Here is a 27471-nt window from a genome sequence, read left to right on the forward strand (position 1 = left end):
GAATTATAGCTACGTCTTGCAAGGTTCCGCGTTAGGAGTTACGGATCAAGAAAGGGATCTGGGTGTCGTCGTCGATGATACGCTGAAACCTTCTGCTCAGTGTGCTGCTGCGGCTAGGAAAGCGAATAGAATGTTGGGTGTTATTTGGAAGGGTATGGAGTCCAGGTGTGCGGATGTTATAATGCCGTTGTATCGCTCCATGGTGCGACCGCACCTGGAGTATTGTGTTCAGTACTGGTCTCCGTATCTCAAAAAAGATATAGTAGAATTGGAAAAGGTACAGCGAAGGGCGACGAAAATGATAGTGGGGATGGGACGACTTTCCTATGAAGAGAGGCTGAGAAGGCTAGGGCTTTTCAGCTTGGAGAAGAGACGGCTGAGGGGAGATATGATAGAAGTGTATAAAATAATGAGTGGAATGGATCGGGTGGATGTGAAGCGACTGTTCACACTATCCAAAAATACTAGGACTAGAGGGCATGAGTTGAAGCTACAGTGTGGTAAATTTAAAACGAATCGGAGAAAATTTTTCTTCACCCAACGTGTAATTAGACTCTGGAATTCGTTGCCGGAGAACGTGGTACGGGCGGTTAGCTTGACGGAGTTTAAAAAGGGGTTGGATAGATTCCTAAAGGACAAGTCCATAGACCGCTATTAAATGGACTTGGAAAAATTCCGCATTTTTAGGTATAACTTGTCTGGAATGTTTTTACGTTTGGGGAGCGTGCCAGGTGCCCTTGACCTGGATTGGCCACTGTCGGTGACAGGATGCTAGGCTAGATGGACCTTTGGTCTTTCCCAGTATGGCACTACTTATGTACTTATGTACTTATGTAACAGGGCTCTTAGCGCAAGTAGCATGCAAATACGTGCTAAACCTATTCATCCCCAATGATCAGCAACCAGCGTGCCAAAGATTGGCTCGCTGGCCATGGCAAACCCTACACCAGCTCAGAGCTGGCATTAGGATTTGCAGACCATTGGGGAGGAATGATGAGCCCTGTCCAGCATTCATTTGCATGCTAACTGGCCCCCATTCTCCCCAATGCAGCAGCCCCAGCAGGAATCCCGACCCCCCCCTAACCACCCCCCAGCATCCCACCAATGTCCCTGGTGGGCCACGGGTAAACCCCACCCCCATACCTGCAATTGGACTCTTCCATCGGTGCCACCTGCAAAATGGCAGCGTCCAGCCCAGCCCCGCCCAGTGCATCCTTGGGAAAAATCCACAATTCCAGGAATAACATGTATAGAATGTTTGTACGCTTGGGAAGCTCGCCAGGTGCCCTTGGCCTGGATTGGCCGCTGTCGTGGACAGGATGCTGGGCTCGATGGACCCTTGGTCTTTTCCCAGTGTGGCGTTACTTATGTATCCCACATTTTCCCACCTATTTGCAGGCTCAATGTGGCTTACATAGTACCATCAAGGCATTCACCAAGTCGGTCGATAACAAATACAAGGTTATATTGTGGTCGAATGAGGTAGATGTGTGTAACAGGAACTATGAGGGTCAAGGGAGTGAAGATTGTATGTTGTCCAGTACGATCATTGGTTATGCTGTGTTGCTGGATGTGGGGATTTACGGTGGGGTAAGCCTTTTTGAAGAGGTTGGTTTTTAGTGATTTCCTGAAGTTTATGTGGTCATGGATTGTTTTCACAGCTTTTGGGAGTCCATTCCATAGGTGTAAAATGTGATTGAGTGACTGAATGCAGCAGTTAGATGCCTAAGTGACAGCATTCAATAAACTATGAGCTTAAGTAGTCAGAAAGCTCCTGCCCTGCCCGTGTGAGCTCCCCCTTTGCAGTTAGGCACTAGAATACTTTGGGGTCTATATTCAGCTGGCCGTGATCAGTATTTTGCTGACCCACCACCGGTGCCAAACCCAGAAATTCATTACTGGACTATGTCCAGCACTGGCATTGAATTTCTGGGTTTGCAGATCCAGCTAATGCATAGGCAGTTAAGTGTAATATTCAGCACATTTACCACATAAAGATAGGACTAGCTTTCATGCCGTCCTATTTATGTGGTGAACCTGACTGGTTAAGTTCTGAATATCAGCCCTTGGGACGTCCCCAAAATAGCCAGTTTTCAGTTCAGCGCTAGCCGGTTATTTGCTGCAGCAGTAACCGATTATAAGTGCTGCTGAAAACGAAGGGTTAACCACGAACAGGTGATTTAACCAGCTAGGAGCTGCTTCTGACCAGTTAAATCGCATTTAGGTACCAGGTTACAGAATAGCACCTCCATTTTGCCACTTAACTTCGATTTTGAGGTGCCTAATTGGTGCATTATGTGGAATTGGGGGGGGGGGTGGATAATTCGCATGAAAACTTGTGCATTCCAGAGTGTCAGGCAAACATTTGCAGCAGAATCAATGTTTTGCATAGATTGTAGCTGGATCTGGACGCATAGGAGCCGGCTCTGTGGGTGCTTGAGCACCCCCAATATTGAGAAAATTCCTTGTATATGTCCATGGAGGAGCTATTTCCATTGGGCTTAGCACCCCCAATAATTTTGAAAAGTTGGCTCTTATCTGGAGAGCGTGGTATACACATACAATATGCAGGTATCAGTTTATTCAGATTGCATGTGTGTTTATTCTGTTCAAAAGAAATCAAACGATCCAGTTATCCAGGTGAATGAGCTGGAAACATAGAAACAGATGGCAGATAAGAGCCAAATGGCCCATCTACAGCAACCACCTCTATCTCCTCCTTTCCCTGAGAGATCCCACCTCACCCACCTTTCCTGCAGATGGTTCTTCAGTTTTTATGACTCAGGGCAGCAGGTGTGTCCTGCCCCAGCCTCTCCCTTCCAGGCAGCCTTCAAGAGAGAGGAGAAGAGGGAAAGGAAAATGGGATTTGATATACCGCCTTTCTGAAGTTTTTGCAACTACATTCAAAGCGGTTTACATAGTATATACAGGTACTTATTTTGTACCTGGGGCAATGGAGGGTTAAGTGACTTGCCCAGAGTCAGAAGGAGCTGCAGTGGAAATCGAACCCAGTTCCCCAGAATCAGAGTCCACTGCACTAACCACTAGGCTACTCCTCCACTAGCAACATTCCATGTAGAATCTCAAATATGGAAAGGGAAATGGGACTTTATATACCACCTTTCTGAGGTTTTTGCAACTACATCCAAAGTGGTTTACATGTATTCAGGTACTTATTTTGTACCAGGGGCAATGGAGGGTTAAGTGACTTTCTCAGAGTCACAAGGAGCTGCAGTGGGAATCGAACTCAGTTCCCCAGGATCAAAGTCCACTGCACTAACCACTAGGCTACTCCTCCACTCATTCCACCAATAAGAGCCAACCTCATCAGTGATGTCACAATGGCTTGATTGCCCGATACTTGGCTCACTTCTGATATTGTGATGTCATAAGGGAAGGGAAATGGGACTTGATCTACCACCTTTCTGAGGTTTTTGCAACTACATTCAAAGCGGTTTATGTATATACAGGTACTTATTTTGTACCTGGGGCAATGAAGGGTTAAGTGACTTGCCCAGCGTCAGAAGGAGCTGCAGTGGGAATTGAACTCAGTTCCCCAGAATCAGAGTCTGCTGCACTAACCACTAGGCTACTCCTCCACTAGCAACATTCCATGTAGAAGCCTGCCCTTGCAGATCAGCAACGCGGCCACACAGGCTTCTGTTTCTGTGAGTCTGACGTCCTGCACGTACGTGCAGGACGTCAGACTCGCAGAAACAGAAGCCTGCGTGGCCGTGTTGCTGATCTGCAAAGGCAGGCTTCTACATGGAATGTTGCTAGTGGAATAGCAACATTCCATGTAGAATCTCAAATAGGGAAAGGGAAATGGGACTTGATATACCGCCTTTCTGAGGTTTTTGCAACTACATTCAAAGCGGTTTACATATATTCAGGTACTTATTTTGTACCTGGGGCAATGGAGGGTTAAGTGAATTGCCCAGAGTCACAAGGAGCTGCAGTGGGAATCGAACTCAGTTCCCCAGGATCAAAGTCCACTGCACTAGCCACTAGGCTAACCACTAGGGGGTGATTGTCAGGATCTGTTGTTCTGCTTTAACGCCCCCCCCCCCCTCTGAAGCTGCTGCCCTAGACCACTGCCTGGTTGGTCCAGCCCTGCTCATACCAAATTGTCTTTACTGCAGACAGAAGTGAGTGGCAAAAAGGATTCAACCTGCTTCGTTTCCCACCATGAAGGTACTTTTGCTGGCTTGCCTGGGTGCATCAGGTTCAGGGTGAATGTTGAAAAGAAGCATTTTGCACCGTACAACAGCTTCTTCTCTGCCTCACTGTGTTCCTGGTGGGATGGAGGAGGTGACAGAGAGGTCAGGACCATGTTAAGTGATCCTTTTTTGAAACCAGAAGAGACGTTCTCCTGCTAGGGGCACTTCTTAGTTTTCTGTTGCAGAGCTATAATTAACCGAAGAGCTTGGAGGGTGATATGAGATAGACAGCAGGATCTCTAATGACAGTAACCATATAAAAACAAGGTGCAGTGCCCCTTGGGTGCATGGATCCACCATGCCCCCGATGAGCCTGTGCATGGTAAGCTGCTGGGGTTGCTGAGTGGCAGGGGAATTTTCCCGCCATGCACCGGCACCTCCCATGGTGGGAGGAGGAGTTGGAAGCAGGGTTTAAACCCCCCCCCCAAGGAAATCTCAAATGCCATTTCAAACATCCCTCCCTCCCTAATCACAGGATAAAGCATCCAGACATAATGTCGCAGTTTGTGGTGGGTGTACCCAAGCCTGAGATATAAGCTAGAACTGCTACACTTAAGGTTGAGCCCCCTTGCTGCGCAGAAGGGGAGCTCTGGTTTGCTGCTTGATGAATTATCAGTTTTGCTGATGGCGGTGGACTGGGATTGACAGGTTTAAGCTTGAAAGTTGCTGGTTGGTTTGGGTATACTCTTTTAAAGTTGAATTTAAATAAAGCTGGACCAAGTTATTGCCATTTTGTGAATACACGAGTCATGTTCTTATTTGTGTCATCAATGAAGTTTTTGGCAGGCACAAGAGGTCTGCTTATGTTAAGAGGAAAGACCTTGAGGAACCTCTCTGCTGGAACAAAGTGTTCAAAGACCATAGTCCAGTGGCTCTACAAGAACTGTCCAACAAGAGGTGCTGAAAAACTGATTGATGCTTGACGTTGGTGCTGTCCACTGGGAAGTACTGAACAGATCACCATTCCTATGTCTACTGACCCAACAAGAACATCTGTAGTAATGTCATAGGACTGACCGACCTTTTGACTTTCATGAGCATCAAATCCAAAGCTTTACCCTATGCAGACCTGATGGATTCCTGTTATTAGAACAACCTTTGGGTTAGATAACAATGTTCTAGCAAAGGGGGTTATTCTCATGAAGTAAATGATACCTTCCAGGTTTCCAGCATCTTTTACCAGCATCTCAATATCTGCTGCACAGACCCTACAAACCTATCTAGTAAATCTGAGTCCCCAGTAAAATGTGTAATTTCTTTATTTATTTTTGGAGAGGGTGTGGTTACTGATAGTTCTTGACAGGACTTTAGTGTCGTTGGCGGTGTGTGAAGGATCATCCTATTCTTCAGGTACTCAGGGCCATTTTCTTTGAAGGCCTTGAAGATCGGACATAGAGTTTTAAATTTAGCCCTGTATTGTACTGGTAGCCAATGAAGTTTTTGCAAAAATGGTGTGATGTGGTCACGTCGCTTGCAACCTTCTATGAGTCTTACTGCAGTATTCTGAATCAATTGGAGCTGGAGCAGACCCTTTGTAGTCAGACCAGTGTAGACTGCATTACAGTAATCCAGTCTTGATGTTATCATGGCATGCACAACTGGGATAAGATTTGCCTTCTCAATGTAAGGAGAGAGGCAGCGTAGCTGTCGCAAATAGTAGAAGCAGCTCTTGAAGGTTGCTTTGATTTGGGGAATCAGAGTAAGTGTTGAATCTAGCTGTATTCCAAGGTTCTTGACTTGTGATTTGACGGGAAGTTTGCACTTCCCAAAAGGGATTTTGATGTCAGGTATGTATCCACTTGTGTTAGGGACCCAGAGAAGCTCGATTTTACTTGGGTTCAGGCAAAGCTTGTTGTATTTAGCCCATTCTTGAATTGATGTTAGACAGGTAATCAGTTTATTCAAGGTTATGGGTAAGTCAGGCTCAATGAGTATGAGTAGCTGCACATCATCCGCATAGATGTAGAACTGAGTGTCCATTCACGTATTTATATTTATTTATTGTATCTATTTACAAAGTGATCAGCTCTTCAGCAAAGATCTTAAAAAAAAAAAAAAAAAGCCGGCACAGCTGTGTAGGCAGGGGAGGGTGATGGGGAGGGATGCTTATAGCATCAGCAGCCACAAGGGTACATGTGTTCTTTGTCTGAATTTACAGAGCTAAAACACCCCTGGAGCCACTCCTTTACTGACTGTCTATGAGTAATCTGCTGGTAAGAAAGAGACAGGCCAATAGGATCAGACATGCCAAGTTCACACCAGTAATCTTGCATTTGACAAACATTCATTAAAGTTCCACAGTGCCCAGTCTCCTGTATTTCCACTGCCTGGGCTGCATCTGGACAGGCTCTTTCCTCTCATGTTTAGAGGGAAAGAAAATAAGATGATACCTTTTTTATTGGACATAACTTAATACATTCCTTGATTAGCTTTCGAAGGTTGCCCTTCTTCGTCAGATCGGAAATAAGCAAATGTGCTAGCTGACAGTGTATATAAGTGAAAACATTCAAGCATTACTATGACAGTCTGACAGGGTGGGAGGATGGGGGTGGGTAGGAGGTATGCATGGGGACATCAAAGCATATCATTGAAATTCTAACAGGATGGGTGTGGATAGGTGAGGGATGGGGCGATCAACAGAGACATACAGCTTTATGGTTTATAATGGGTTAGGAACCCCAGATCCTTGTTAAGTCCTTTCTGTTGGGTGTTAAAATATTCAATCATTCTGACTTCAAAGGTCTTACGTTCTTGTATGGTTTTAAAGTTACCTTTTAGGATTCTCACTGTGAAGTCACTGGTACAGTGTCCTGGTCCTGTAAAATGCTGACCAACAGGGGTGGGAGCCCTACTGGCACCAGTATTGTTCATGTGATGTCTATGTAAATTGAATCTTGTCTTAAGCATCTGGCCTGTTTCTCCAATATAGCATCCTTCCTTACATTTTTTACACTGTTCCTAGCCCATTATAAACCATAAAGCTGTATTTCTCTGTTGATCACCCCACCCCTCACCTATCCACACCCATCCTGTTAGAATATCAATGATATGCTTTGATGTCCCCATGCATACCTCCTACCCACCCCCATCCTCCCACCCTGTCAGACTGTCATAGTAATGCTTGAATGTTTTCACTTATATACACTGTCAGCTAGCACATTTGCTTATTTCCGATCTGACGAAGAAGGGCAACCTTCGAAAGCTAATCAAGAAATGTATTAAGTTACGTCCAATAAAAAAGGTATCATCTTATTTTCTTTTCCATGTTTTATTTTGTTTGATTTCTATTGATAACCTTAAGAGTGGACTAACACGGCTACCACACTCCTCTACTTATGTTTAGAGGGAGAAACTTTTACTGAATCTCTGGGGCAGGTGCTGTGATCGCTTGATACTTCCTATTATATGATACTGCCATGGCAATGCTGATTGCATACAAGGCAGTCTCCAGATAACATGTCCCTCGCAGGTCTGTGCAGCACCTGGCAGGTTATCGTCACCAACTGCTCATCTGTGACAGGCTGATTTCTGATAAGGACACTGCTGAACTGGCAGGCAGATGGGAGGCAGGCTCTGTCTCTGAGCCATGTGGCAGATGGTAGCCCCAGAAATGAACTGGTCATTCATTTAGTTGTTGAAGCAGACTCAAATTGTTTGTGAAAGCAAATTTTTTTTTTGCATTAATTAATATGAATAAGACATCTAAAATCAAAGGGGTCAATTTTCAAAATATTTAAGGGGCTCATTTTTGAAAGGGGAAAAACATCCAAAAAGTGTCATGAAGCACCATTTGGATGGATTTCTTTCCAAAACGTGCAAATCGGTATTTTCAAAACCTATTTTGCAGATATCTATCTATGCATTTTGTCTGTGGTGCATCCATATCACAAGAGGGCATATTGGGGGGGGGGGGGGGTTCGAAGGCAGGATTTGCACGTTTTTACAGCCATAATGGATCAAAACGAAAATGTCTAGGGCGAAAACTTCAATGTTTTTGTCTAGACCTGTTTTCAGAACAAATAAGGCAGAAAAGGTGCCCTAACTGACCAGATGACCACTGGAGGGGGATCAGAGATTTCCCAAATGAAATGTGAATAAAAGTAGTACTTACCAGCCTCTATGACAGCCTCAGATATTGTAGCCAGGTCCATTAGAACAGCGTGCAGGCCCATGGAGTAATCTAGTGGTGGGTGTGGTGCACTGTAGACAGGTGGACCCAGGCCCATACCTCCCCCTACCTCTTACACCGCTGGTGGAAACTGTGAGCCCTCCAAAACTCACTAAAAACCTACTGCACCCACATATAGGTGCCGCCTTCATCCAAAGGGCTATTGTAGTGATGTACAGTCGGGGTTAGTGGGTTTTGGGTGGGTTTTGGAGGGCTCAACAGACAAGATAAGGGAGCAATGGTGAAAGGTGTACCTGGGAGCATTCATTTGAAGTCCACTGCAGTGCCCCCTAGGATGCCCTATTGCTCTCCTGGGATATCTGGGGGACCAGTCTGCGAAGAGTCCAAAATCATGCCCAGGACCCTTGATGTTTTTTTTTCGTTTTTTATACACAGAGCACAAGTTACTTTGCTCATTTGCCATTACATTTTCTTTCTTTGCCTTTTCAGAGCAAATTCTATTTCTCACTTCCATCTCTTGTGTCTGGTGCAAACATTGTCTACTTCAGTACTTTGGATTTTGCAGATGGTGGTTCTGATGGACCCTATGGAAGATCCAGATGACATTTTGCGAGCCAACCGTTCCCGGGAGAAATCCTTCATGTTTGATGCAGCCTTTGATTACACAGCGACCCAGGTGAGGAAATGATACAGTCCTGCTTTTACTCTGAACACACCTATGGATGTGTAGTGCCAGAGTCTCTATGACGGGCAGAAACTAAGAGATCAATATTCAGCTGGTGGCAGTGAGTGTTTTTTTGTAGCCGTCAGCTGCGTTATTCCTGGATATTCAGTGCCGGGCCACGTCTGGAAACTGACAGTGAACATCCGGGTTTACACAGCTGGCTATCTGACATGCATTTACATGCGATATTCATCTCTTAATCGCATAAGTGACACTGCATAAAGATAGGACTGACTTTTATGCCGATCTGATTTGATCATTAAACTTAGGCGGTTACATGCTGAATATCGAGACTTGGCCGACGTAGATACAGAGCAACAGAAGCCCTCAAAGTCACAAAGACACACTGAAAACAGCGAAGGTGACTCGACACGGGCTGTTTTGGCCTATCCGACCTGCCTCAGGAGTCTTCTAAAGGATGTTTTCACGGTGAAATGACTTGCAGTCTTTACAACAAAGTTGAGGTCGCTATTGAATGGGAAATAAGTAAAAAAAAAGTACTGATCACTTGTACGGCCATTTCTTGCCAAAGAACTAGTTGTAACTTGAAACTTAACCAAAAAATCTCCTCAGAGTCTTTCAAGCACTTCTCATACTGAATCATGAAAGACTGAATAATGATTGAATAATAAATTTTTAGTCATTTTGAACATTGTCTGATCCAGGGGTGTAGCCAGACCTCAAGGTGGGAGGAGGCCAGAGCCCAAGATGGAGGGGGGCACGTTTTGGTCCATCGCCTTGCTGCCGCCCCCTTCTCCGCCTGTCCTCCGCCGCCTCACTGCCCCCTCCACCGCCTTGCCACCCTGCTCCACACCCACTGCTGCCACTGTACATCTAGGATAGTGGGGGTCCCCAACACCCACCAGCTGAAGACTTTGTCCAGCACTAAAAGGAGCGTGCCCGACGTGAGGGGAAGAGAGAGCAGGGCAGGCAATGCGGCAGCACCAGAGACCAGCGCTGGACAACGTCTTCAGCTAGCAGGGGTTGGAGACCCCCACCAGCCAAACCAGGGGCCCAGAGCAAATTTTTTTTTGGGGGGGGGGGGCCCAGGTCCCTTTGGCTCCACGTAGCTATGCCACTGGTCTGATCATTTATTGAGTCACCGTCACTGTTTTTGCTGTGAATATCAAGAATTAACATAAGTGCCGCTTGGACCGTCCACAAAATAGTCGACTTTGAGTTTAATGGTCTGTGGTGATGTTCAGAGGCACTAACTGGTTAATTGCCGATGAATGGTCAGCATAGCCTCGAACAAGTGAATTAACCAGCCAGGAGCCATTTCTGTATGGTTAAATCACTTTGAATATCGACCCCTCAATGTTCTAACTGGAGTAAACCTGGGAGCAGCTTAGCCTGTTGCTGATGGCATGGCACTGGCTGTGGGAATGTCTGTTCCCCCCTCCCCCCCCCCCCCCCCCCCCCACACACACACACACAGATGACATTTTTACATGGTGTCGCTTTGTTGTTATTACAAAACATCATTAATTGAGCAGCAGAAAAGAAAATATGTTGCATTGAGGTCGCAATTCACTTTACATGCCATCCCATCATTTGCATTTCAAGCTGCCAAATGTTGGATTGCACTTCCTTTTTCCATTAGTTCAGAGACGTGTTATTTAAAGTTTATAAAACGAATGAAGGCATTTTTTTTCATAGGTTTTTTAATTAAGTGTTAATTGAATTTTGTGTTGTAAGAGGCTGTAAATGGCTGGCATTCTTTTTATTGTTATCCATGCAGAGCCTTTTGGCTTGCAGTGAAATAGAAGTATTTCATTGTATTGTATCGCATGCCAATAACCAAGTCAGAATCAGAACTCTGAGATCAATTCTCTAACCTCTGGAGCAAACTGTAAATAATTGTTGTCTTCTATTAACATTGAGGTGATGATCTCTAGGAAAGAGGGACCAGGGCTAAGTACTATTGGTATTTTTCCAATGATTGCCCCTGTAGGGGTCAGCCAGGTGCCTGAGTTTCATTCCAGGTCAGATCTTCTGCTCTCCAGGTCCATTGAGGTCATCCCAATCATTCTGGAAGGAGCCCTGGTGTGGTCGTGGTTTCCGGGCACTGGGTTAAGCGATTCAGGAAGGATGGCTTTCTATATATGTCTGGGTTTTTGTGCCAGACCAGTAGGGATGTGAGTTTGAGGATCATCTGCCCATTTATGGAATCGTAAATCTCTTTGTTCCTGTGCCATTCATTCTCTTAAAGTCAAGGCTCTCCTGCAGACAAGAGGCAAAGTCTGCTGAGCCCTGGGAGATGCCATTATTCCCCAATGCTTGTACTCCAGTAGTACATTAATTAGCATTTCCAGGAACATCTTGCCTCTGGGACGTTCCTCTGGTTGTTGTGAAGAATCAGATCTGAGGCTGCAGACAGCAGAACGCCCAAACTGTGCCCATGGGGGACTCGGCTAAAAGGCCGTAAAAAGAATCATTCCAGGTTACAATGTCAGTGGCATCTGTGAATGGCACAGGAGGGACCTCTATAATGTTTTACTTATTTATTGGGATTTATTTATTAACCATCTTTATGAAGTGATTCACCAAAGGTGGTGTACAGCAGTTTAAACATAACACTTAACAGCATAACAGTAGTAAAATAACTGAAAATAAGAATAAATACAATGAAACTTGGAATTGACAAATTGAAACATAGTAACAGGACTAACATGATACAGTATCAGAAATAGAAACATTTAACAGCACTATAGAGCAATCATATAACAGAAATATGATACACTAGTAAAAAAGGCCCGTTTCTGACACAAATGAAACGGGCGCTAGCAAGGTTTTCCTCGGAGTGTGTATGTTTGGGAGAGTGTATGTGAGAGTGACTGTTTGAGAGTCAGAGTGAAAGTGTGAGTGTGTGAGAGAGAGAGTGAGTCTGGGTGTGAGTGTGTTTGTGAGAGAGTGTGTGTGTGAGAATGAGAGTGTGTGCAAGTGTGTATGTGAGACACAGTGTGAGAGAGAGTGTGTGTGTGTGGGCGAGAGAGAGAGTGTGTGTGAGACACAGATTCTCTGTTTGAGTGTATGAGACCAAGCGAGTGTGTGAGTGACTGTGTGGCACATAGAGAGTGAATGTGATACAGTGTGAGACAGAGTGTGTGAGAGTGAGAGTCAGAAAGACATTGTATATCAGAGAGAGAGTGTGAGCCGTGCCCTCCCAATCCATGGCCATCTGTCCCCTGGCCCCTCCATTCATCCTTTTCCAGCAATTCCCCTCTCTCCCTGAGCCCTGCCCTCCCAATCAATGCCCATCCATGCTCCTCTGTCCCCTGCCCCCTCCATTCATCCCTTTCCAGCAATTCCCCTCTCTCCCTGAGCCCTGCCCTCCCAATCCATGGCCATCCATGTTTCTCTGTCACCTGCCCCCTCCATTCATCCCTATCCAGCATTTTCCCTCTCTGCCTGAGGCCTGCCCTGCAATCCATATCCATCCATGCCCATCTGTTCCCTCCATTCATCCCTATCCAGCATTTCCCCTCTCCCTGAGTCCTGCCCTTCCAATCCATGCCCATCCATGCTCCTTTGTCACCTGGCCCCTCCATTCATCCCTATCCAGCAATTGCCCTCTCTCCCTGAGGCCTGCCCTGCAATCCATATCCATCCATGCCCATCTGTCCCCTCTATTCATCCCTAGCCAGCAATTTCCCTCTCTCCCTGAGTCCTGCCCTCCCAATCCATGGCCATCCATGCTCCTCTGTCCCCTGCCCCCTCCATTCATCCATTTCCAGCAATTCCCCTCTCTCCATGGGCACTGCCCCCTCCATTCATCCCTATCCAGCATTTCCCCTCTCTGCCTGAGGCCTGCCCTGCAATCCATATCCATCCATGCCCATCTGTTCCCTCCATTCATCCCTATCCAGCATTTCCCCTCTCCCTGAGTCCTGCCCTTCCAATCCATGCCCATCCATGCTCCTTTGTCACCTGGCCCCTCCATTCATCCCTATCCAGCAATTGCCCTCTCTCCCTGAGGCCTGCCCTGCAATCCATATCCATCCATGCCCATCTGTTCCCTCCATTCATCCCTATCCAGCATTTCCCCTCTCCCTGAGTCCTGCCCTCCCAATCCATGCCCATCCATTCTCCTCTGTCCCCTGCCCCCTCCATTCATCCATTTCCAGCAAGTCCCCTCTCTCCCTTCCATGACCCCCCCCCCCTTGCATCCATGCTCCTCTCTATCCCATGTCCCAGCCTGGCCCGCCCTCTTCTCCTCCCCCCCCCCCCCTTCGCATCCATGCATCGTTTTGGGTTTTTTTTTCTTCTTTTTCAATTTACCTCCGTGGCGTTTCCGGCAGCGAAGCGTCAGGGAAGGAGGCGGCGCTCCCGACGTCTAGCTTTCCCTTCGCTGTGTTCCGCCTTATTTTGAAGGCGGAACACAGCGAAGCGAAGGCTAGACGTCGGGAGCGCCGCCTCCTTCCCTGACGTTTCGCTTCCGGATTTGTTTGTTTTGTCGCGAGGGCGGGGCAGAGACGGCTGGCTGGCTGGCTTGAAGGGAGGCTTCACACCACGAATCCACGAACCCTTCAGCCTCAGCCTGGGAGTGACGTCAGATGGCTTCATAGAACGTTGTCCTCATTAGAACGTTCACGGTGCGTTTTATTATATTAGATATCAGCAGAATACGAATGATACGATAATGGGCAGCATGGAAAAACATTCATGTAACATAGATATGATATGATGTCAGCATAATACCAATGAAACACCTAACAGACACACACTAGAACATTTGAATTACATAGATATATTTGCAATGTCAGCACAATACAAACGAAACGTTCAAATAATATAGATGCGATTCTAATGTTATTCGCACAATAAAACATCTTAATACGTAGCCAAGGGAGCAAGTGTCAATTAGATATATACAGTGGCGTAGAAAGGGGGGGCGGTGGGGTGGTCCGCCCCGGGTGCACGCCGCTGGGGGGTGTCGGCGCCTCGCTGGTTCCTTGCTCTCTCTGCCCCGGAACAGGTTACTTCCTGTTCCGGGGCAGAGAGAGCAGGGAACCAGCGAGGCGCCGACACCCCCCAGCGGCATGCACTCGGTGGATTGGCTCTCCCGCCCGCCCCTCACCACCTTCCAAGTATGTTCTTGGGGGGGGGGGGTTGCGCTCCGGAGGGGGGAGGGTGCGCCGCGCTGCATCCGGGGGGGGGGGGGTGCACAGTGGCGACCCGCCCCGGGTCTCAGCTGCCCTCGCGATGCCACAAGGTGGATAATATGAAGTCATTGGGCTAAATCGATGGATGGCTAAACTGAAGGCAAATTTTATGTACAATTGAATAAGCTATGAGGAGCTGGTCTTAGTTACAGGATGCGCAACAAGCTAATTCGGGTGCGGAGTGCGTTTATAGTCAGTCACCACATGTATTAAAGGCTTGGGAGAAGAGCCAGGCTTTCACCTGCTTCCTGAAATAGACTAAACTCTCCCTTTGCACTAAAGATGTTTGTAAGCCGAGCAGTGGGATTGGCCACAGGTCCCTTCTTTCACTCTGGGCTGACAGCTGAGATTAATTACTGATGAATGTGAGAAGATGAGGTAGCCAAAGCCTTTCTAATATAAACCTCCTTTCAAGGATCCATTACTGCTCTCCGCATGCCCTTCTGCCGCTGAACTGGGAGTGAAATTTCAGCCCTGCATTTGCATAAGTTCCATGCAGTAATGGCTTCCAGTGTGTCATGTCTATCTGATGCTGGTTTTGCATATTCTGCGTCTCACATATTCAGGTCTGGGGATTCACATAGGAAATAACATTCATGACTTTTCCTTGCATTTTTTTTTCTTTTTGCAGTATGCATCTATTCATTTTTCTCCTTCCCTGTCTGCAACCCCGTTCCCTCGTTTCTCACCCATTCCATGGAATCACTGATCAGGATGTCTCTGTTTCTGGTCTGTTCCTCCTCATGATCACATCAGGGCTTTCTGATCTGCCTCTCCTTTTTGCCTCGGAGTCCAGCAGACCCCTTGAAGCTTATTTTATTTTTGGAATAGTTCACTTGGCAAATATTTTGTGATTATGCCTGCAGAATAAGAGTTCTCTTCTAATCACGTAGCTCCCTGGGTCCACTACATGGTTCTGAATACCCAGTATCAGCTTTGCCTCCCATCTTACCACGTCAGTCTCCGAGACCTGTGGCAGCTGAGAAGTGGGACGAGGTTGAAGTGTAGGACAGAAAGTTCAACAAATGTTTGTCATATATTGAGGGAACTCAGTTAACCACAGTATCCACAATGCTGTAATCAATAGCCCCTCTTTATCAGGCATGCTAGTTCCTGCTGTCATTTAAGTGATGTGAGCATCGTGCAAGGCGTTACCACACCTGGATGAGGGATAAGAGTGGGGTCAATGGATAATAGGTAAGGTCAAAATATGCTGTCCTTCTGAGTAGTAATATCAAATTCCTCACCATACCTCCAAGTGTCTTGAGAATGACCAAGCAGAAGTGTAGCTGGGGGGGGGGGGGGGGGGGAGGAGGAGGCAAGGGGAACAGCTGTTCCCCAAACAGATTTTGAATGAAATGGCATCTGTGCTCTCCCTGACATCATAACCTGGCTACATTTCTGTGTCTAGGGACATCCACAGTCCTCAGGCATCACTGTTAAAATCCTACAGAATGTTTACTTAGGACTGGGATGCTATAAATGGTTTCGATGATGCTTGCTGTAGTTTATTTTTCCGGTGAAAACAAATTAGGTAAAATACTTCCTTCTCCTTTATGTGCCTCTATCTCAGACAAAAGGGTGGGGATAGGAAAAACTAGAACCACAAATAAGACCCCTGGGGAAATTGAACTGCAAGTCTCTGCTGTTCAGCACCATTGCATGGACAGCTCCTGTGACAGACAGAGGGACAGACAGATAGAAAAATGAAAGAGAGGGGGAGAGGTATTTCACACAACAAAGCAACTGGGGCCCAGATGCACTAAACGCTTTTCATCGTTAAATGAGCTTTTCATCCTTAAAGGAAGAATTTCCTATCCTTTCCATGCACTAAAGCCTATTTTCCGACGACAGTAGCAGCTAACGAAAACTGAGTGCAGATGAGCAATTCTTCTACAAATCCCATTGAAATGACATGCACTAACCTTTTCCGATTCATTTAACGCAGGAAAACACCGTGAAATCTAACGAGAGTTTGTACCTCTCGTTAGAGCTGTTTGTCTGCTAGAAGTTTACAAAATCCATTAAAAAAAATAACTGGGGGGGGGCGAAAACGCGTCAGGGGCGTCCTTTATTGACGCCCCAGGTCGCCGCTGCTCCCCTCTCCCTCAGCACCAAAAAAAAAAAAAAGGATCGGGAGGGGGCAAGGGCGCGCGTCATGAGCGTCCTGTATGGACGCCTTGCCCCCCCCCCCCCCCGCACGAAAAATCTCCAATTTTAGCAGCCCCGGGCCGGCCCTCCTCCCTTCCTGTGTATTCTCCCACACTAGCTCCGCCTCCTGCCATGCTCCGGTCCCGTGCCCCACCCCCGCCGCTCCCCCTCCAACGACCCCCCCCCCTTTGCCTTACCGGCCCGTGCAGCACCTGTCACCTCTGCTGCACGGGCAAGAACAGCTGATTGGCGATTCAGAAGACCTCCTCAGACTTCCCTTCTTTCTTCTTGGGCCCGCCCTCCTCTGACGTAGGTAAACTACGTCAGAGGAGGGCAGGCTCAGGAAGAAAGAAGGGACGTCTGAGGAGGCCTTCTGAATCGTCGATCAGCTGTTCTTGCCCATGCAGCAGAGGTGAGAGGTACTGCACGGGCCGGTAAGGCAAAGGGGGGGTCATTGGAGGGGGGAGTGGCAGCCACGACCAAAGGGGGGGGCGGCGGGGGTGGGGCACGGGACCGGAGCATGGCAGGAGGCGGAGCTAATGTGGGAGAATACACGGAAGGGAGGAGGGCTGGCCCGGGACTGGGGCTGCTAAAATTGGAGTTTTTTTGTGCGGGGGGGGGGGGGGGGGGGAGCGGGGAGCAGCGGGGGGGGGGGGCAAGGCGTCCATACAGGACGCTCATGACGAGCGCCTTTGCCCCCTCCCGAAACACACGTGTTTGTGGGGGGTTTTTTTGTTTTGACAGCTGGGCCTGTCCCACACTTTCTTAAATTCACAGTCCTTGTCTTCACCCCCCCTCCCCCCACTGGGAGGCTATTCCATGCATCCACCACCCTTTCCATAAAAAAGTTATTTCTTTAGATTACTCCTGAGCCTATAACCTCTTAACTTCATCTTATTCCCTCTCATTTCAGAGGGGGGGGGGGCACCTAGATATGGGTACAGTGGGTTTCTGGTGGGTTTTGGAGGGCTCACATTTACCACTACAAGGGTAACAGGTAGGGGTGGGGATGGGCCTGGGTCCGCCTGCCTGAAGTGCACTGCACCCACTAAAAGTGCTCCAGGGACCTGAGTATGACTTTGAAGCTGGCATAGAGGATGGCACAAAAGATTTTTAAAGATGTTTTTTTGAGGGTGGGAGGGGGTTAGTGACCACTGGGGGAGTAAGAGGAGGTGATCCCCGATTCTCTCTGGTGGTCATCTGATCAGTTCGGGCACTTTTTTGTGGCTTGGTCGTAAGAAAAACAGGACCAGGTAAAGTCATCCAAGTGCTTGTTGGGGACACCCTTTTTTTTCCATTATGGGTCGAGGACACCCATGTGTTAGGCACGCCCAAGTCCTGCTTTCGCTACGCCTCTGATACGCCCACCGTGAACTTTGGTCGTCCCCGCAACGGAAAGCAGTTGGGGACGCCCAAAATCGGCTTTCGATTATGCCAATTTGGGCGACCCTGTGAGAAGGACGTCCATCTTCCAATGTGTGTCGAAAGATGGGCGTCCTTCTCTTTCGAAAATAAGCCTGATAGTTTTGAATATTTTACAGTAAATGTATTCGGGATGATACTCAAACCAGTTTAACCAGTCAGAAACTGTTCCTGGTCGGTTAAATTGCCTAAATTTTCAGCAGTTCTTAACCAGCTACTGACACTGAATATGCCCAGTTAGCGCTGAACTCAAAACCAGCTATTTTGGGGGCATTCTAGGGCACTGTCAGCACTTGGTCAGTTAAGTGCTGATATTAAGCATTTAACTGACCAGGTTAACCACATCAACAGGACCACGTAAAAGTCAGTCCTATCTTGATGCGGTTCCCCATAGCCACTTAAGAGCTGAAATTCACACTTAACCGACTATGTTTTTGTTGGCTGTGTAAACTCGGAAATTCAGTGTTGAAGGCCAGACATAGCCCAGTATTGCATTTCCAGGCATTATGCCAGAAGTGGTCAGGAAAATACTCTGCTCTGGTGGCTGAATACGGACCCCGTTATTTTCATGGAAGAAGCAGTGTAAACCTCTGCGGGTTCTGGCATGGAGAATAACCTGCACGGAACTGACTGGGCAGACTGGACAGGCCATTCGGCCTTTATCTGAATGCCGTCATTTTCTGTGTTCCCTTTTCAAAAGGAAAGTGAATCTAAAATGCACAGGGAATGAAAGTAATTCACGCTGTCCTTTGGCTTGTAGGATGTGGTTTATCGTTTCACAACCAAGGGTTTGATCGAAGGAGTCATTTCCGGCTACAACGCTACTGTCTTTGCCTACGGACCCACAGGTGAGTGAAGTATCGCCCATCTTGGATAAGCTCTTTATTCGCGTATGGCCTCTTCAGGGAGCAGGAAGGAGCCCAGTACCTGCATCTCTAACTTGAAGGCCCTCCAGCTGAATGCGTTAGATGTCATACTTGCCTTTTACATTAGCTGTGTTAATTCCCAGATACCTGGGAATCTGCCGAGGTGGCAGCCTGTAGCTCATTTCCCTAGACCTAGGCGGCCATATCTAGGGAAATGAGCATATTTATAAGGAAGGTAATTTGATCAATTGGCACCAATAATTGGGAATCACATTCTAATAAGCCCTAGTGTTATGGCACCTCATTTCAGGGGGCAAATACTTGGACAGAGCATGGGTGAAAACAAGGAAGTGGGAAATAGACCCAGAGACAAACGAGGAAGCTTCAGTACATTGTGGACAATTTATTGGTGAAAACTCGACACAGTACCGTGTTTCGGCTGGTGTCCTGCATCAGGAGTCTTTAAAAAGACCTTTAAGTTGAAAATACGTGGATTCAGCTTCAAACAGTTCAATTTTTAATCCACGTATTTTGAACAAAGGTTGTTTTTTTTAAAAGACTCCTGATGCAGGGCACCAGTCGAAACACGGTACTGTGTCGAGTCTTCACCAATAAAATGTCCACAATCTACTAAAGCTTCCTCATTTGTCTCTGGTTAACCTGGTCTATTTCCCACTTCCTTGTTTTTGCTATTGTTTCTTCGTGGGATCTCGGTGTTCCTCCACCCCAGCGGATTCTCACTAGAGCATGGGTGAGCCATGGGTTGTGTCTTCAAGCAGCATGCGTAGCTTATAGAATACTCCCGGTTATGCACATCGCTTGAAGTATGTAGGCAGAACATTATCACCTGCCACTGACATGGTGAAGAAAGGTGCGTCCATGCCGACTTATGCTAGCATTTCATTACAACCTCTTGGTGCAGAGATGCCATTCTGGAACTGGCGCCAAGTGTTCGCCATTAGTGAGCCTAAATGGAGACACCAATTTATAGAAATGTTTCCAAGATGTTTGGAATACGTCAGAGAAGAGCTTGTAAAGATCTTTACTGAATGACAAAGAGCACTAGCTGGGATCAGCCACTCGAGGACATACAAAAGGATGAGCTCAGATTTTATCCCCCAAATGCCCTTGCCCAACCCCTTTTACTCTATCATGGCAATGCATTTATACCAGTTATACACAAGGCCGGCTCAAGGAATAGTGGTGCTTTGGTAGCACCCCTCCCCCAATCGCGTCACTTCAAGCGTCACCTCCTTCCTCCCACCCCCTTGCAGGTTTGGCATCTCTACCACCCTCCCCCGATCCAATCTCTCTTTACCCCCTCCCTGCGGGCCCAGCATTGCTTCCCCACGGTCTTATAAAGTTTATATCAATTGCCGGTAGCAGCAACATGACATGCTGCCTTCGGTCAGCCCCTGGGTCTTCCCTCTGCTGCATCCTGCCCACAGGAAATTGCATCAGAGGAGGCAGGATGCGGCAGGGGTTGGCCAAAGGCAGCCTGTCATGCCGCTGCTGCTGCTGCCACTGGCGAATAATGTAAACTTTACAGAACCGTGAGGGAGTGAGACTGGTGAGGGGGTAGTGCCGGACCTGTGGGGAGGGGGAAGAGAGATGATCAAAAGCCCCATGCTGTTCCAAACAGCACGGGGCTTTACCGCACCAATGATCAGAGATAATGCATACAAATTTAAGCAGCGCAATTATCTCTGATCATGGGGTAGAAGTGCGGGAGAATTGTGCCTGAGCATGCACTCAGCACAATCCTCCCGCACTTGTTTGACAGGTCTGGGCTGTCAAAAGCCCAAACCTGTCAAACGCAGGGGCTGGAGGTCCATGGGACCACCAGGCCCTGACAACCCCTGCCCCGAGCAATGGAGGCTGAAGGTCCGGATCTCCAGCCCTCCCTGAACCTGGGGTGGGGGGGCCTGCTGGACAGAGCTCACCATTCCTCCCCAATGATCCTCAAATCCTAAAGCCAGCTTGGAGCTGGCGTAAGGTTTGCCGCAGCCAGTGACCCAATCTTTGGCACGCTGGCCGCTGATCATTGGGGATGAATATGTTTAGCCCTGGTTAGCATGCATTTGCATGCTAGTTGCATTCAGAACCCTCAAGCGCGTTGTTTTACGCGCTCGAGGGCTCTGATCATGGAGCGGTTGCAAACGCCGGTGCTAGTATGGCACTAACAGCCTCTAGCACCGGCGTTTGCTTCTGATCATCCCCTTGTTAGACTGCTTCCCCAATCTGTATCCCACCCTGCTTTGTCCCTTCCCCATATCTTCTCCTCCCTCGTCATTGGAGCCCCTTCATAAGTGCTGCCTATGGGGTGCAGTGGGTACTTGAGTACCTCCAATATTGAGCAAACTCCTTTACTGGGTCCAGAGAGGAGAAATTGCATCACTTACCCCCTTCAGTCCTTGTGAAAAGTTGGCTTCTATGAACTTCTCCTTCCATCCCTTCAGTCCTTCCCGTCTCTTGGTTCTTCCTTTCTTACATAGTGTTATCACATGTTGTGCACTGTACTATGTCCGTGCAATGTACCCTACTGTCACTCTGCTTCTTGCTGAATCCGTAGGCTGTGGGAAGACGTACACCATGTTGGGGACAGATTACGAGCCTGGAATCTACGTGCGCACCCTCAACGATCTCTTCAGAGCCATTGAGGAGACCAGTGATGACATGGAGTATAAGGTTTCCATGTCTTATCTTGAGGTGGGTGCTGCTCTGTTTCTCCCCAGAAGGAGGGGGGGGGGCTAGGTGGTGTGTATCTGAATGTCAGTGTACTTGCTGTGCGGGTTGTGGAGTGTGTTGTGCAGTCTTTAAGCAACATCTCTGCGTGATAGTTGTGTGTTTGTTGATCTGTGTGTTCCGAGCTCAGAAACTCTGGAACAGGTGACATCTTTGAGCTGTCTCTCCATGGATAGGGCATATTCAAGGGGATTCCATGAAGGGTGTTCAAATTCGGGCACTATCGTGAGATATGATTGCAACCAAAGTGGGTAATGAGCCAATTAACATCAATCAAAGGGTGCTAAGAATCAATTATTGATGTTAATTGATACCAATTTGGATTTGCGCATATCTTGCTATGCACTGTTCTATGACTGAGCACTCCAATCTTATGGCATGGGAGGGGCATGGGCGAGTCAAGGGCATTCCGGAAAATTGTGCGGGGTTATAGAATGCCATGGATGCATGCCCAAATTGGGTATGGGAATTGGTGCTCTGCCCTGTTCTCTAAAGGGCGAGTGGGTGCTGACTTTTTTCGGCACCCAAGTTTGGGCGCCATTTTCTACATCAGGTCCTATATTTGTCTCTGTACGTGGCAATAATTTTATAACAGAGAACTTATGTGGAAAGCAAATAGAATGTTAGGCATTATTAGGAAAGGAATGGAAAACAAAAATGAGGACGTTATAATGCCTTTGTATCGCTCCATGGTGCGACTGCACCTCGAATATTGTATTCAATTCTGGACGCTGCATCTCAAAAAAGATATAGTGGAATTGGAAAAGGTGCAGAGAAGGGCGACGAAAATGATAAAGGGGATGGGACGACTTCCCTATGAGGAAAGGCTAAAGCGAAGGCGGCTGAGGGGAGATATGATAGAGGTCTATAAAATAATGAGTGGAGTTGAACAGGTAGATGTGAAGCATCTGTTCATGCTTTCCAAAAATACTAGGACTAGGGGGCATGCAATGAAGCTACAATGTAGTAAATTTATAACGAATCGGAGAAAATGTTTCTTCACTCAACGTGTAATTAAGCTCTGGAATTTGTTGCCAGAGAATGTGGTAAAGGCGGTTAGCTTAGCGGAGTTTAAAAAAGGTTTGGACGGATTCCTAAAGGAAAAGTCCATAGACCGTTATTAAATGAACTTGGGGAAAATCCACTATTTCTGGGATAAGCAGTATAAAATGTTTTGTACGTTTTTGGGATCTTCCCGGGTATTTATGACCTGGATTGGCCACTGTTGGAAACAGGATGCTGGGCTCGATGGACCTTTGGTCTTTCCCAGTATGGCAATACTTATGTACTTATGTAACAGTTCCTATTTTATCTCTGTTTTATCAGAACAGTATAGCTGCCTATGTGCTTTGATAAAACAGACTCTCAGCAGTGCCAGAATGAGCTGTTTTAGTGCTTGGGGTGCATTCTCTGACCACCTCCCTCCCTACAGATCAGTGCCGAGCACAAATCACCCCCTCTGTACCTACGCCCCCTAGTGGCCTGTCCACTGCACCACAGCCAAGAAGACAAGACAATACACAGGAAGCAATTTCGGTGCTCCTGTCTTCCTTGCACCTTGTGCGGCTGTACTTTTCACGCAGGTCTGGGTATGGACCGCAGTGCCAGAAGCACAACTTAAAGTACAGTGGTCAGTTCAAAGCCCCAGTCGTCCAATCACCCAATCACCCTGCTCCTTGCAATTATCTCTAACAGCGCTCAGATTCCCACTCAGAAATGTGTAGCTTCTCTGAAGACAGTGTAAGAGTGTGTGAGTGTTTGCGTTTGTGTGTTTGCTTGTGTGTTCAGGGCAGGATTAAGGCATAGGCAAACTAGTGCCATGCCTAGGGACCAGATGTTCTGATTCAGTGGTCCCAAGGCAGATTTTGTCCTGGCTTGACAACCTCTGATAGAAAGAACAGTAAGTGTGTGTGAGGGTGGGGGTGGAGGGGAATTATAGCCAGCACTGAATGCAAGGTCTGTCCGTTCTCCCCATCTCCTGTGCACTATCCTCCAGTCAGAGGAGTTGGGGAGTTGGGAGAGCAGCTCAATTTTTTCCTTTTGGTTTTGAAACGAATGTTGTTAATAGTGTAGGCTCATTTGCATAGAGTGTGCACTTTTCATAAAGTGTGAATGTTAATAGTGCAGGCTCATTTACATATAGTGCACACTTTTCATAAAGTGTGAATGTTAATAGTGCAGGCACAAGTCCATCACCACGCGCTATTCTAGAGAAGCCACTGACATTTTCTAGCACCAATCCAGTGCCATTCCTAGAAATCTCCCCCCCCCCCCCACCCCATGTTGGACAATATACAATTAGAGGATAGTGTGCACTCTTTCCCAATGATGCAGACACGTGCAAACCAATACATATGTGTGCACATTACAAACTGTCAGGAAAGAGTTTAGATTTGCTCACACCTTTTTCAGTAGTAGCTCAAGGTGAGTTACATTCAGGTACACTGGATATTTCTCTGTCCCAGGAGGGCTCACAACCTAAGTTTGTACCTGAGGCAATGGAGGGTTAAGTGACTTGCCCAAGATCACAAGGAGCAGCAGTGGAATTTGAACCGGCCACCTCTGGATTGCAAGACCAGTGCTCTGGCCACTCCTCCACACTCCCCTGCATTCTATATAGTGCAACTTGCTTTCTTAGCCGCCACCTCACACTGAGCAGTGGGGGTTTTTTTTGGGGGGGGGGGCTAAAAATGCTGAGCCCCTCCTACATCCCAATGGCTTGATTTTATATGTTTTTAACATGTATGGGTTTTTTTTTTCCCCCTGAAAATGGCCTAAAAAGATAAACGCACAAAGCACAAAACCTTGTTCAAAACGGTATTTTTGAAAAAAAAAAAGACATTTTTTTCTTTTTTCGAAAATGGATATATTTACCTATTCAGATTTGGTACGTTTAGTCCAAAACATCCGAAGTCCAACTTAGATGCACTATTGAAAATGCGCCCTCTGTATGCTCCACCTCTGCTTGTACCCTATGCTGTATATTAAAATTTTCCGTGCTATATTGTGTTGACATTGTAAGTAGTAACTATGCCATACTTTGTATTGTTATTTGAATGTTTTTACTGCTGTAATTGTCTATTGCTTATGTTGTATTTATTCTAACTGTACATCGCCTTGAGTGAATTTCCTTCAAAATGGCAATAAATAAATCTTAATAAATAATAATAATAATGCACAAATTCAGAAGAAACAGACAGAAAATAACAAAAGGCTGAGAAAAAGAAGTGTTTCTAAATAAAGAAATTGATGTGTGCAGAGGTGCACGAGTGACCTCCAGAAATATACACGTGAAACGGGGACAGGTGTTCGTGCAAGTGCCACACAGACCCTTTATCAGTTGACATCTGCCCTCCTATCGGGCCCTTTACGTTATTCTTTCTTTGCGTTCCGGATAACATTTGCCCTGATGAGTGCCGCCCTGACGCGTGTTATAAGCAGATAATCACCTTGGCAACAGATGCACTCATGCATGCTGCTCAGGCAAGCCAGGACAATATTTACCCTTCTAACAAGTTACAGAAAGTAAACAAAAAGCTTTTTAACAAAATTGTAAGTTTTACGCTCAGCAGCACCTGCTGTTCACTGCCTGGGGTGAATCTCTTCATAAAGACAGTTAATAAATTCCAAGAAAGAAACAAGCCAGGCAGGCAAGAGAGAATCAAGAATCAGAGGGAGCGATGGGATTCACCCTTCCGAGACTGAAAGGGAGAGGCCTGGAGACTCCCTAGTGATTCATTTGGGCTTCTAGTATTACAGGAGGTTAATTAGCCACCAACAATGTAGCTAATATGGGGTTGCACTGCAGGGAAAGCCCAAGGCAATCTGCCGCCTGAGGCAGCGATGAGATGCAGCCCGCCCCTGTGCCCTCGCCCAGGCTAGCATCTCCCCTCTTCCCCATGTTTACCTTATTTTTTTTCTAAAATGCAGCAGGGCAGCCAATCACTGTCGCTGCCGCATTCTCCCCCCCCCCCAAGATGGCCGTCTATCTTTCGTTTCGAAAATACGGTGGTGGAAGCCCAAATCCTGAAATCTAGGTCGTCCTTAGAGATGGTTTCAGATATTTAGATAATTGAATAGCAGTCATTGAGGTAAATTCCATCCATGGCTGATCATGGTTCACAGTACATCATAAGGCATTGCCTCCTGTCCCATGAGTTTTTAATTTCCTCAGAACTTTTACCAAATGCTTTCTGAAAATCCAGATACACTTTGACTAGCTGGCCTTTATCCAAGTTCATTCACACTTTTAAAAATATGTATCACCCTTCTCCACCACCGCCAACTCCAGGCTCCGCCCTTTCTGCCTCGCCTCGCCTCACCCCACGCGTGGAACAAACTCCCCGAGCCCATACGCCAGGCCCCCTCCCTCCCCATCTTCAAATCACTGCTTAAAGCCCACCTCTTCAATGTCGCCTTCGGCACCTAACCTCTACACCTCTACCCAGGAAATCTAGACTGCCACAACTTGACATTTCGTTCTTTAGATTGTAAGCTCCTTTGAGCAGGGACTGTCCTTCTTTGTTTAATTTGAACAGCGCTGCGCAACCCTAGTAGCACTCTAGAAATGTTAAGTAGTAGTAGTAGTAGTCCCTAGACTTGTTCATTTCTTATTTTCGGCGATAATGGAAACCAAGGACGCCCATCTTAGAAACGACCAAATGCATGCCCTTTGGTCATGGGAGGAGCCAGCATTCATAGTGCACTGGTCCCCCTGACATGCCAGGACAGCAACCGGGCACCCTAAGGGGCACTGCAGTGGCCTTCATAAATTGCTCCCAGGTACATACCTTGTGTGCTGAGCCCCCCAAACCCACTACCCACAACTGTACACCACTACCATAGCCCTTACAGGTGAAGGGGGAACCTAGATGTGGGTACAGTGGGTTTCTGGTGGGTTTTGGAGGGCTCACATTTACCACCACAAGTGTAACAGGTGGGGGGGGGGGGGGGGTTGGGCCTGGGTCCGCCTACCTGAAGTGCACTGCACCCACTAAAACTGCTCCATGGACCTGCATACTGCTGTGATGGACCTGAGTATGACATTTGAGGCTGGCATAGAGGCTGGCACAAAAGATTTTTAAAGATGTTTTTTTTAGGGTGGGAGGGGGTTAGCGATCACTGGGGGAGTAAGGGGAGGTCATCCCCGATTCTCTCCGGTTGTCATCTGGTCAGTTCGGGCACCTTTTTAAGCCTTGGTCGTAAGAAAAACAGGACCAAGTAAAGTCATCCAAGTGCTCGTCAGGGACGCCCTTTTTTGTTCCATTATGGGTCGAGGACACCCATTTGTTAGGCACGCCCAAGTCCCGCCTTCGCTACGCCTCTGACACGCCCCCGTGAACTTTGGTCATCCCCGCGACGGAAAGCAGTTGGGGACGCCCAAAATCGGCTTTCGATTATGCCGATTTGGGCGACCCTGTGAGAAGGACGCCCATCTTCTGATTTGTGTCGAAAGATGGGCATCCTTCTCTTTTGAAAATAAGCCTGATAGCATGTCTGAGACTCACATGGGACACCACCAGAGAGCAGGGAGGAAGCCAATGTGTTAGTTTGGGTTCCTTAAGTGTGTGTCACACCAGGGAGTAGGGAGGAGCCGATTGCGTGTGTTACATGCCGAGTGTGTTTGACTTGGCATGTCTGTGTTCTTTGTAATTAAGCCTTTAAAGTATTTGAACAGAGCACAGCTTTCCTTTCTGCTGCACGACTAATATTCCGCCAGTGTCGTTATGCTCATATTAGCCTTCTCCTCAAGTCACTTCACCGGCTTCCTATCCGTTTCCGCATACAGTTCAAACTCCTCTTATTGACCTATAAGTGCATTCACTCTGCAGCTCCTCAGTACCTCTCCACTCTCATCTCTCCCTACATTCCTCCCCGGGAACTCCGTTCACTGGGTAAATCGCTCTTATCTGCACCCTTCTCCTCCACTGCTAACTCGAGACTCCGTTCCTTTTATCTTGCTGCACCATATGCCTGGAATAGACTTCCTGAGCCGGTACGTCAAGCTCCATCTCTGGCCGTCTTCAAATCTAAGCTAAAAGCCCACCTG

The 27471-nt window shown here is 47.3% G+C and overlaps 1 protein-coding gene across 1 annotated transcript in view; it reads left to right on the plus strand.

Moving 5' to 3' along the window:
• Positions 1–27471, plus strand: part of KIF19 (kinesin family member 19) — a 93394-nt gene that overhangs the window by 21831 nt on the left and 44092 nt on the right. Inside the window, exons 3-5 of the mRNA XM_030208549.1 lie at positions 8915–9025; positions 18572–18659; positions 21250–21386. Coding sequence (XP_030064409.1) covers positions 8915–9025; positions 18572–18659; positions 21250–21386 — 336 coding nt within the window. The remainder of the gene's footprint in view (positions 1–8914; positions 9026–18571; positions 18660–21249; positions 21387–27471) is intronic.

This window comes from Microcaecilia unicolor, chromosome 6, assembly GCF_901765095.1.
Source record: "Microcaecilia unicolor chromosome 6, aMicUni1.1, whole genome shotgun sequence".
Taxonomy (NCBI): domain Eukaryota; kingdom Metazoa; phylum Chordata; class Amphibia; order Gymnophiona; family Siphonopidae; genus Microcaecilia; species Microcaecilia unicolor.